Source organism: Pediculus humanus, genomic scaffold (assembly GCF_000006295.1).
Source record: "Pediculus humanus corporis 1103172107453 genomic scaffold, whole genome shotgun sequence".
Classification (NCBI taxonomy): domain Eukaryota; kingdom Metazoa; phylum Arthropoda; class Insecta; order Psocodea; family Pediculidae; genus Pediculus; species Pediculus humanus.
Window position 1 is genome coordinate 3,839 of NW_002987073.1, and position 13,537 is coordinate 17,375.

Below are 13,537 nucleotides of genomic sequence, written 5' to 3' on the forward strand. Positions count from 1 at the left end.
ATTAGTATTATTATTATTATTATTAATCAATTTTAAAATTATTATTATTATTATTATAAGTTTTTTTTTTTTTTAATAATTTTACAAAGCAAAAAAAATTATTAAAAATTAAGAAATAAATTTTTTTTTTTTTACGAAAGAAAATTAATTAAAAAGGATTTTCCTTTGTGAAATGAAAAAAAAAAAAAAAATTAAATTATTACCGATATTTATTATTTATTAAATTACTCAGACCTGTCAATAAAACGTATTTTAATAATAATTTTTTCGTTAAGATAAAACGGAATAAATTAATAAATAAATAAACCTAAGAAAAAAAGGAATAAAAAGGAAAAAAAAGAACTTAACAATCGATTTCAAGTCGATAAATTTATCCAGAAAAAAGAAAAAAGTTTATATTAAAATTGATTGTTACGACAATAACATCAACAACAACAACAACTACAACGGAAACAACAACAAAAAAATTATTTCCAAAAAACTTTAAAAAAAAAAAAAAAAACACAAAGGAAAGTAATTTCCTTTAAAAAAAAAAAACGTGTGTGCGTTCAAAGGTAATAATGAATAAATAACGTACAAATAAAAATGATTTTCCGATCGGAAACGGAAGTAAAAAAAAATAAAATAAAATTTTTAAAAGGAAAAAAATCAAAGGAAATAAAAAAGTAAAAAACAAAATTTAATACGTGAAAACGTTCATAACATAAAATTTATATAAACGTACATAACATAATATAACGTACATAACATAACATAATATTTATATAACATAACATAATATTTATATAACATAACATAATTTATTAAACGTATTCATATTTATTTAATTAATTAATTAAATAAATAAATTAATAATAATAATAATAATATATTTTTAATATAAATCAAACGATTATATTAATTTCGGAATACGGCACTGCGTAATGAAAATCATTTATTTATTTTCGCACGATTAAACAATTCGTTAAAAAAAATTTTTTACTTAATCAAAACTCGCGGGAAATTTTTTTTTTTATAAAATCCATAGAGTAAATAAATTTTCTTTTTTTCTTTTTGAAAATTAGAATTAAAAAAAAAGGAGAAAGTAATTTGGAAAATTGAATTTGATAAAAAGATATTATTTTATTTTAATTTGAAAACATGTAAAGGTTATTTAATGTCACCACACACACACACGCCCTTTACCATAATCATCATCATTATCATCATCATTATCATTATCATTATCGATAAATACTCTCTCTCTATATTCATTAAATTTTTGTTCTTTCGTTTTTGTGGAAAACTGTGCATCATGTACAACCACACATCATGCGTACCAACATTTGAAAAATAAAACTTTTATTTAAAAATTTATAATAGAATTTAAAATTAATACGATTATTATTATTATTATTATTATTATTATTATTATTATTATTATTATTATTATTATTATGAAGTAATTTTACTTTAATTTAAGGCTTATTATTTATTATGAACGTAAATTATCATCATCATCATCAACTTTTACTATTTCCTTTTCCGGTTTTAATTTTTTAAAATTTTCTATTTTTTTTTTTTTATTCAGTCAATTTAAAATTTTTTTTTTGCGATTATTCAGTTGGTCACCACCGCGGTTTCCCCCGAGGCATTTATTAGCGTTGATCCATCGTTTAACATTTTACCGCGTAAAAAATTTAAATAAAAAATGTTTTGAAACAATTAAAGAGTAGAATTCGCAGTGGTGCTACCTCAGATTTTTAAATAAAATTCTCATCCGTTCCTTTTTTTTTTTATTTCAAATTTTAGAAAAGGTAAAAGGTAAAAAGCGGTTTCAACGGTTTCCGTATAAAAACCGCGGATATAACGAATTACTAATTTGACCATAGAATATATTTTCTATTCCTTTTTTTGACACAAAACATTTTTAAAATTATTTCCTAACAAACTCAATCCTCCTTTTCTTCTTTGCCGAACGGAAACCAAACACGATTTCAACATCCGGTAACTTTTTGCTTTTTCTTCATCATTTTCCCGAAAAATTCTGGGAATAATATTTTCATCATAAATGGCGGATCCGTTTCCCGCATTCACCCCCACCCCACTCCCTCTCCCCTTATACTCACTTTTCTATTTTTTTTCTTACGTCAGTTAAATTTTCCACCATTTTCTTTTCTTTTTTTTTTTTACGACTTTTGTTTGTTCCTTTTTTTTTTTTTTAAATAATTTTTTTACGAGTTGAAAAATTTTCTTTTAAGTTTATCGTTTCCGGTTTTACGATTTATTATTATTATTTATTTTTTTTTTTTTTATGTTTTTTAAATTACAATTTTCCTTTTATACATAAAATTATTATTATTTTTTTATTTCAATCTTAATAATTTTTAATAATTTAAATTTTTTTTTACCTGTTTTAATAATAATAATAATGCTTTTAAACGTTTATGAAAAAAAAAATAATAAAAAAAAAATGTTTCGAGACTAGAATGAAAAAAAAAAAAAAAAATGGCTTCGTCGATATAAAATTTATGTAAGTAAGATTTAAAAAAAAAAAAAAAAACTATCCCGAGACTTTTTACAAATTCCAACCGAGAATCATCTTCCCCCCCAAGATTCTTTTTGATTCTTTAAAAAAAAAAGAAAATAATAATAATAATAATAATAATAATAATAATAATGAGAAGAATAAAAACGTAAAAATTAATAAAATTCTCACATTACGCGTTATATTATTATTATTAAAATATCATTTTTCATCATTTATTGATAACGCGAAATTCTTTTTTTTTTTTCTTTTTACGCTCTTGGAAAAAAAGCAATTGTTTCATTTATTTTATTATTATTATTATTATTTTTTAAATCGTTACAACAACAGCAGCAAAAATTTTTTTTTTTTCCTTTCATCAACTTTCTTCATTTTCTTTTTTTTTTTTTTCTTTTTTCCTTTTACTCGTTTAAAAAAAAAATGGATACGGAGATTGTAAAAATTTTAAAATTTTTTTTCTGACATTTTTTTAATAATAAAAAAAAAGGATTAAGTCAAAAAAGATGAAGAAGAAGAAGTAAAAAAGAAATATGATAAAAGTAAGTTATAGGAGAAGAATAAAATGGAAGAAAGAAAACTAATAATGACTCTTACGTAATAAGATAAAAAGAATTGACGATGATTGATTATATATATTTTATTGTATATTGAAATCATTTTGGAAACATTTGTACTTTCTTTACTTTAATTCACTTATGGAAATATTAACTCTCTTCCATAAAAAATATTTCGGTGTAGAAAACGAAAAGTGTGTGAAATTGGAAAACGGGAGGAAAACGGGTAGTAGGGGGAGAGGAGGGGAATTGGCAGGTACGGAAAACGTTTAAACAAAACGAATGCTTTGTCCGGAAAAAAAAATTTTTTTTCTATTTTATTGTATCCTCAGGGAAGGCGAAACGCCCTGGAGCATTATTTACAATGAAAAATTGATTTAAAAATCGTTAGAAAATGTGATAAGAATAACAATGGTAATAATAATAATAATAATAATGATGATGATAATGATAATAAAATCGATGAAATCAAATTTAAAAAAATGCAAAAGCAAAAGGGGACGAAAAAAACGAAAAAAAATTTATTTTTCCAGGATTTTACGAACGAACGAAAAAAAAAAGTGATTTTTAATTATTATTATTATTATCATTATTATTATACGGAGGGGAGGGAGGGAAGAAAGCCGTGAACAGTAGCAAATGCAAAAAAAAAAAGCAACTCGTTAATTTTTTTTTTGGTTTTTTTTCTTCTCTCCCCCCCCTCTCCTCGTTTAAAAAATTAATTTACTCGGACGTAATTAAAGAAAAAGTAATAATAATAATAATAATAATAATTTTCATTAAATGTAAAATTTAAATAATAATAATAATAATACTTATTTTCATATCTCAAGTTTGTACATTAACGGCAGGCAGGAACGCAATAAGAAAAAATTTTTTTTTTTTTAATAATTTTTTCCGCTTTTTATTTTTTATTATTATTAACGCCCTAAAAAAAAAAAAATGTTTTTAACGAAAGCAAAAATTTAAAAAAAAAAAAAATCGATCGTAAATAATATTTATTGATTTACGTCTACGATGAAAAGAAAATAATTTTTTTGCATTAATTTTAATCCCAGCAAAAAAAAAATAATTTTTTTTTGTTTCTAGACAGCAAAAAAAAAAAATTAATCTTTTTTTAACGGTTTTCTTTTAAATTATCATCATTATTATCACAATGCCATCCGATATACATGTATTTATAAAAAAAGATAAATTATTTTCTATTTCCACGTCATTAAAAATAAAAAAATCGTGGCGGAAAGATTTAAAACCTCCTTTAAACGTGAATTTAAACCAAAAAAAAAAAAAATTATTATTAATATTAAAAACGCGATTTAAATGAAGAGATTTAACTAATGACGTCACTAATACCTCCCATTGATAAAAAATGAAAGAAAGAAAGAAATTAATTAATTAATTAATTCGAAAATTAAAATAAAATAAATTAATGTAAATTTATTACTAATTTTTTTTTTTGTAACGCGAAAGCGGCCATTTTTTTTTTTTTTTTTTTTGTGAAAGGTGACTAATGATTATTAATCAAAATGATGAAATGCCGACGGAGTTAATTTTGCAAAAAAAAAAAAGATTTTAAACGTATAAAATAATAATAATAATAATAATAATGATAATCATTTGTATGGATTTAAAAAAAAAATTTTTTCTTCTACCTATTCGCGTAATAGAAATAAATTAATATTATTATTATTATTAGGGTAATCGAATTTATGAATAAGTATAACGAAATTCAATTATAATTTTACTAATTGTGTAGATTTAAATAATCCGGGGATTAAATCGGGGAGGGGGGGAGAAACAAAATGGCCGAAATTTAAATTTATTTATGCGATTGTAATCGAAAAAACTTTTGCAATTCTAATTATTTTGTAATTTAACCTTTGTTCTTTCTTTCTCTTTCTACCTCTCTCTGTCTCTCTTTTTTTACCTCTTACTCTCTCTCTCTCTCTCTCAGTCTTTTCCCATCTTTCCTTGTCTTTTTCTTTACTTTACGAAAAAACAAAAAAATTCATTTTTAATTACATTAAACTTCATTCTTCTTCTTCTTCTTATTCTTTTCATTATTATTATTACTATTATTATTATTATTACTACTACTACTCTAGCTAATTAAAAGAGAGCAGATGGAAAAATTTATTGTTATTATTAATAATCAATTACGACGATTCGTCATCATTGTTTTTTTTTTTTTCTCGGATGTGTTTTTACCCTTCAACCTTTATTTGCCGATACCTTAAATTCCTTAACATCGTGCCTGGTGCCATCTTAATCGATGATAAGGAAGTCGAAGGTACCTGTCGATAAAAGGACAACTATTGTTCTACTTCCTTATTGTGTTTTCACCCATCATCAAATACTTTGATGATCAAAATTTACCAACACGACCTTTTACTTATTATTATTATTATTTCACTTCTTGACGAAAAAACAGCGCTAATAGAAGAATTTTCTTTTTCGTTTTTTTTTTAAAAGCATTTTCCAATTATAGTAATTACATTGAGGGCGTTATGACGTCTATAAAACGTTCATTAAAAACCTTTTTTTTTTTTTTTTTTTTTTTTTTACCCTCCTATTATTAAAACTCTATTTATATTTTCATCATATATATATGTAAATAAAATTGAATACATTATCAATCATTAATGATCGTTTTAATATCAATAATAATGATAATAATAATAAAGTTTTCGTTTAAAAAAAAAATAAATAAATCGATATACATATTATATATGTAAATTTGTTACTGGAAAAGTCTAGAAGGAGTTTTCTTTTTTTTTATTAAAATGAATGGGTTATTGACTTTTTAGATATAGATCGATGTTCATTTTGTCGTCTGCGACGATTTTATAAAAAAAAAAAAATTTTTTTTTTCTTTTTTATATTTTTCCCTAATCGAAACTGTCGATAATTTTTTTTTTTATGGAAAGGATATAAAATGTTTTGTTATTTATAAATAAAAAATAAAAAAATTTGAACTTTAAACCTTTAAAAGGTTTTTTATTTATAAAAAAAATATATATATAAACACGTATTTTATAAAAATCTTTTTATATCTTTTTAAATGTGACGTAAAAAAGTATTCGACCAATCGGAATCGAGTAAAATTTTAATTCGACCAATTGGAATGCAGTAAGATTTTATTTGACCAATCGGAACGTGATAAGATTTTATTTCGACCAATGATAAACGTTTTTAATTACGATTTGTCGTTGTTTACGTAATGCAGACTACAAAATATTTATTTGATTTAAATTTTAAATAAATTATTTATTATTGATCATTCATCGATTGTTCTAGAACGTTTAATTTATAAAATAGTGCAGATTTTATTTTAAAAATAATTACAAGTTTGAATTTGACTTATTACTATTTTTCAAAACGTTTTCTCGATTTCATTTTTTTACGTTTTTATTTCTTTCAGTTGATAATTTAATTTAAGGTTTAAGGTTTTTTTTTTTTTTTTAAATTGATAGCAGAAGAATTTATTTTATAGTTTAAAGTAAATAAAAAAGGGGGGTCAAGGTCAATAATGTAAATAAGTATATATCTCTGTTTCAGTCAAGTGTATTAAGGTAGTTTCGAGTTTGTTCGTTCGTTTTTATTTTTATTTATTTGTTTGTTTGTTTGTTAGTTTTTCGATTTTTGCCAACTTTTGAAAATTAGATTTTTCTATAAATTTAAACGGCACGAATAAATTTAAACGTTTTTGACATTTTCGGTTGTTTTTTGTGGAATTTTATTTTTTTTCTTTTCATAAAATTTTTTTTCTTACGTAGCCATTTTTTAACCTTACTTTTCCTTCACTTTCGTTTTTTATTTATAAACAAATCCTTTTTGATAAAGTAAAATAAAAAGTCGATGTGTTACATGAAAAATAATACGGACGGACGTCGGGGGAGGGGGGGAGCGCAATATTAAAAAAAAAAAGAAAAGTTTTTGCAACAATAGTTTTTGTGTTTATCTTCAAACGCTGAAAGTTTTAAACGTTTTCCTGTAAATATTTTAATAATAATTTTTCATTAACGTTAAATTTTTTTTTTGTTTCGATCGTTGGAAACGTTGAGATCCCCAAAAAAAAATATTTACATCGATTTCGAACAATTTCTCTTAACTAAACACAATCGATATATATCATTTATCTTATTTTTCTGACGTAATCACCGTTGTTTTTTTTTTTTTATTTCCCGCATCATCAAATTATTATTATTATTATCATTATTTATATATTTAATTAAATTTTCGAAAAGAAAACAACAATAATAATAATAATAAATTTATATATAATTAAAATCTATTATTAAAAAAAAAAAAAAAAACCTTTTTTTCTATATAAAATTGTTAACGAAATTGAAAGTGATTAAAAAAAAAAAAAAGAATAGAAAATTTTTAAAAAGGTTTTTTTTTTTTTTTTTTTTTGTTCAAAAAACAAAAAAAATTCATTTGATGGAAGGATATTAATCATTTCCTGATCCCTATTGAGAAAAGAAAAGAATTTCTAGAAAGGTCATCAACACTCCCACGCGATGAGCAATGATTTTCCTTCCTTTTCCTTCCTTTTTTTTCCCTTTTTCTTTATTATTATTATCATCATCAGACGACTTAATTCACGCGGGAAAATTTTTATTTTTTTTCAAATGGTGACTGATGTTTAGAGAGAAAAAAATAATAATAAATTTTGCGGATTTTTTGCGGTTGACACACGCACACAAAAAAAATGGGGAGAGGATTAGTAGTATCCCTTTTTAATCCAAAAGAAACCCCTAAAATAATATTTTGGTTATTTAATATTCCATCAATTTTTTTTTTTTCCTTCATATTTTTTTCGTAGAAAATTTGAACGTGACATCATTAAATTTATTTTTCTTTTTTGCCTATCGTGTAATAAAAATCATTTCGGGGTTTCGAATTTTCTTTTTGTATTATCGCCTCCCCCCCAAATAATATCGTATAAAAACTATGAAAACGTGATATCGAAAAAAAATTTTAAGTGGTATTTATTATTATTATTATCGGATATTTATGTTTGCCGATACTTTTTTTTTTTTATAGGAAAAACGAGAGAAAAGGTTAAAAGGTCAAATTTTTATTTATTTATTTATTTTTTTATATAAATTCTTAAATATATAAAATAAAAAAATAAAGTGTTGTGACGGTAAAAAAAAATTTTCTTTTTTTTTAGGTTAAATTTAAAAAGTAGTTTATTATTATTATTATCATTATCGAAATAAGAATTGAACAACGTTTAAACAAACATTTTTTTTTCAATGAATTTTTTTTGTATATTTAGAACGATTGTTTTAAAAAAAAAAAAATTTTCGATTTCCAAAATAAAAAAGAAAAAACAATAATAAAAATAAATACATAATGAATAATACAAAATTTTCAAATTTAAAACAATTTTCATTCGTTCGTTCGTTTGTTTGTTTGTTTGTTTATTTTTATTTTTTTTATTAACAAACAAAAATAAAGTTGTTTAAACTTTACGAAAAAAAAAAAAATTATTGATTGTTTAAATTCGTTTAGATTTTTCCTTTTTTTTTTTTTTTCTTCTACGAATTTCTGGGGAAAATATAAAAATAAAATAAATTATAAAAATAAACAAAAATAAATAAATAAAAAATTATTTACCGCAGAAGAGAGAGAGAGAGAAAACAACATAATCCTCCACCGAGTATTATTATTATTATTATAATTAATTTATTTTGTTTAAAGTAAAAAATTTAGCAAAAAAAATTATTTTTTTCCCCCATTTATTTATTTTTTAATGCTCTTATTATTAACATTATCACTCACGTATATATATATATATATATATATATATATATATATTGAATATGTAGGGGGGGCAGGGGGGAAAGAAAGTAATTTTTCAACGTTATCAATTATTTTTAAATACTCTTATCAACGACTCAGTGACGTAAGCAATACATATAACTTATATAAATTTTCACGTAAATACGATTTTCTTTCGCTTTATATCATTATCTAATTGTAAATTTTATCGGTGTCTCAATAATGATTTCTTCGAAATTTTATACCGGTAGAAAAGCAAACGATGATGATGATGATAATGTAAGTAATTCGGAAAATCGTTACGTCGAAGGTTTCAAATTTCAATATTGTTGAGTCAACAAAACGTATGATTTAAAAAAAAAAAAATTTTCCACAACCAAAAAGCGGAAAAGGTTTGAAATAAGCGCCTCCAAGCGGAAATAAATCGAAACATTTTCACTTACGATATAACCCGCGCCATTATTAAATTTATACTTTTATTTCATGATAAAAATAAGCAAAAAAAATAAAAATACGAGGAAAGGCAAGTTTCTTAATAATAATAATAATAATAATAATAATAATAATAAGGAAATGAAAAGAAAAAGAAAAGTAAAACAAATTTCAAGAAGAAAAAAATTATATCGAAAGATATTTTTTGAAAACCTTATTAGAATTAACAGAGTGAACAATATTATATTTAAAATTTTTTAATTATGTGAGAAACTTTAAAAAAAAACCCTCCCCACCCTCCTTCCCTTCCTAAAAAAAGAAAAACTATTACCGTTAAATAAAATTAATTAGTTTTAATAAGATATATTATTTTATTCAACATTTATTATTATTTTCCGTTTTTAAATAAAATAATAAAAAATTTAAATTTTTTTTCATAACCGCATTTAACTTTTAAACAAAAAAACGGAAACAAACAAAAAAAATTTTAAACGGCTCTCTTACAAGCGGTTTTGTTATATTCTCGTTTAGTATTAACCTTTTGACCTTGAAAATTTTCTTCTTGTTTTTCCACCGCATCCATTATCAATATTAAACTCCGTATTTTAAAAAAACTTTTTTTAAATTTTTTGTTGTTGTTGTTGTACTTAATTAAAATTTTTATTATATTATATTATATAATATTATTAAAAATAATAAAGAAATAAATAAATAGGTTGTTGATAACGGTTGTTGATAACGGTTGTTGATAACGGATGTTGATAAGTACCTAATTTCATCGTGGATTTAAAATCTCAACCGAAATTTAGAATTTTTACAAAATCCTTTTCATAAAAAACCGTTAAATTTTTTTTTTTTTTTTGCATAAAAGAGTCGTTGAAATCACAAAACTTATTCATTTATATTAATAATAATAATAATAAGAATAATAATTTTTTTTTGCATGAAAAAACTCATCGTAATAAACAACGATGTTGTTGTAACACAAATGAAATTCAAGAAACATGTGTTAACGTTTAAAAAACAAATAAGTACGAATTTTTAAATGTAAATTTTTCTGTTTTTTTTAAAATAATATTTGTGTCGTCTGCTAGCAGCTGCGGTTACGAAAAAAAATAAATAAATAAAATTAATTAATTTTATTTTATAATAAATATTTATCGTTGCGTTAATAATATTCTTTACATTTTCGTCGTCGTCTTAATGTAATTTTTTTGCCTTTAATAATAATAATAATAATAATAATAATAATAATTAAAATTAATTATTTGTTTTTTTTTTTCCAGTAAAATTTAATTTTTAATAATTTTCCCCTTCCCCCAAAAAGAAAGAAGAATTATTTATTATCGTTATTGTTGTTATTTAAAATAATAATATCAAATTTTAAATAAATAAATAAACAAATTTGAAACCGAATCGTTAATTAAAATAGTAAAAATAATAATAATAATTAAAGAAATAAATATGTATTTAAAAAAAAAAAATTAAAAGGATTTAAAATAATTCAGGTGAGACGTTTGTTTTTTTTTGTATGTAATAAATAAAAGTTTATAATATTAAAAAGAATTTACACACATCTTGAAATAAATAAATAAATAAAATTTATTAAGAGAACGATAAAATGAAAAAACTATTGAAAAGCTCTATCACCAAGGAAACAACATAAATTCTCTTTTTATTTTCGGTTGCATTAAAAAAAAAAATTTTTTTTTATCATGCATTCAAAGTTTATTATTAATAACACACAACGTACTAAACAAATAATTTTTTTTAAATAAATAAATAAATTTAATTTTTTCAACAATTATATCGAACACCATATACTTATATTTTATAATTTATATTTTATATAGAAAAAAAAAAATTTTAAGTATTCTTATACGATAATCGAAAAATGTCGAATTTTTTTTTTATGTATAAAAGTAAATATTTTTTAAGTTAAAATTGATATGGTATATGTGTACTTTTATTATTATTATTATTATTATTATTATTATTATTTACTTTATTTATTTAAATTCGTTTTTGATATTGTAAGTAAATTAATTTTTATATATACATTTCAGATAGCAATTTCGTGTTGGGCAATGCTCAGGTTCCAAGTCTTTATCCGATTGTTTATTGTTCAGACGGTTTCTGCGAGCTTACGGGATTTTCAAGGGCTCAAATCATGCAGAAAAGTTGCGCATGTAAATTTTTATACGGACCGGAAACCAACGATGAAAACAAAGCACAAATCGACAAAGCATTGGAATGTAAAATCGAACTTAAACTCGAAGTTATTTTTTATAAAAAAACCGGTGAGTAATTTTTTTTTTTTTTTTCAAAAAAATTTTATTTGACTTTGTTACGAATCCCTCTCCCTATCTCCCCCCCCCCCCGAAAAAAAGAGAAATGAAAAACGGTTATTGAAATTTTAAATTATGTAATTATAATTATTATTATATTTTCAATTAATAAATTACGTAATTAATAATATCACAATAATTTTTTTTTTCTCTCTCTCTCTATGATGTAACATAAAATTTTTTATTATTTAAATTAATTTCTTATACATTTTAATTAATTAAAATATTTTTATTTAATTATATATATATATTTTTTAATATATTTCAATAATAAAACAACAAATTATCACAATTAATAATAATAATAATATTAATAACATAAAACTTTTTATGTAATCGTATCCGAATACCAAAAAATTTTCCCATCAATAATTTTTTTAAAATTAGAATTTATCATTTGTTATTAATTATATTAAAATCATCATCATTATTATTATTATTATTAATAATTATTACTTATGTATCGAATTTTTAATAAAAAAATTTTTTTCAATAAACCTTTTCATAATGTCGACAGCCACAGTGTAATTTTTTTGTTTTTTTTTACTCGTATTTTTATTATTTTTAAAATTTTTTCCCCTAAAATTATCATTATTATTATTATTATTACTATTGTTGTCTTTTAATTGAGGCATTTTATTTTGTCATCACCAAAATCGAATCGATATTAATTACAGAAAAAAAATGAAAAGTATTTTTCCAAACGACTAAAAAATAAGTTTACGTATCGATAAATAAACGGGGCAAGCGAAAATGCACTTTAAATACCCGGAAAAATAAAATGAAGCTCTCTGATTGGTTAATTTTTTTTTTTTCGTTTTTTAATTTTTCCGAATGAAACCGATCGTTACCGAAATCGAATTAATTACGTAAGACAAACAGTCGTTAATAGTAGTATATTATTAATGTTTTTTTTAAAGGTTAATGACCTTTTTTTTCTGAATACAATCGATTTAAAATAAACAAATGATAATTATTATTCGTAAGTTATTATTAACCCAAAAATTTTCCTTTTTATACGCACGTCGGAAAAAAATTTATTATTATTATTATTATTGTTATTATTTAATAATTAAATTAGTAAATAAATAATTTTTTTTTTCCTCGTTAATATAATAATATTATTATTATGAAATGGCAAAGCGAAACGGAATAAATAATCGAAAGTTAATGGAAATTTATGAATAAATAAATAAATAAATATGAACATTTTTTTAAACGCGTTTCTATGTAATATTGCTTTTATATCAGTTTAAAATAATAATAATAATAATAATAATAATAATAATAATAAGAATAATAATTGTCATTTTATATAAAGAAAAAATTTTTTTTTTTTAAAACGTTAAATTATAATTTAAGTTACGGGAAAAATGTAAATGTCACCGTGTCACGTAAAAAAAAAAAAAAAAAAAAAAAAAATTTCAAAATGAAGAAAAATGAAAAATATTTTTACTAAATAAAAATGAAAAGTTAAATTTTTTACTATAATGAATAATAATAATAATAATTTAAAATTTTGAAAATTGATTTCGAAAACGGTAAAAAATTGTTAAATTTACGCTTGAATGACGATTTTTTTTACCCAAATTGAAAAATTTTTTAACGGTAAAATGATGGAATTCGTAAACGTGTTTACTCCTCCCCCTCCCCTCCTCATTCTCTCTCCTCCCACGTTTTCAAAAAAAAGAATATTTTCTATTAAAATTCGATTCTCATTTTAAAACTAAAATTTTTTTTTTTTGGGATTTTAAAATAATTAATTTTATTAACGAAATAATTTATTATTATTCTTATTATTATTAAACATTTTAAAATATATTTTAAACAAATTATCATAATCGAAAAAAAAAATAATAATAATGATAATAATCCATATATAG

At 21.5% G+C, this 13,537-nt stretch overlaps 1 protein-coding gene across 1 annotated transcript in view; it reads left to right on the forward strand.

The window, feature by feature from the left end:
- Nucleotides 1-11,218: 11,218 nt before the first annotated feature.
- Nucleotides 11,219-13,537, forward strand: part of Phum_PHUM099240 (voltage-gated channel, putative) — a gene marked incomplete at both ends in the record, with an annotated part of 12,498 nt that continues 10,179 nt past the window's right edge. The window contains 2 exons of the mRNA XM_002423921.1: nt 11,219-11,228; nt 11,373-11,606. Coding sequence (XP_002423966.1) covers nt 11,219-11,228; nt 11,373-11,606 — 244 coding nt within the window. The remainder of the gene's footprint in view (nt 11,229-11,372; nt 11,607-13,537) is intronic.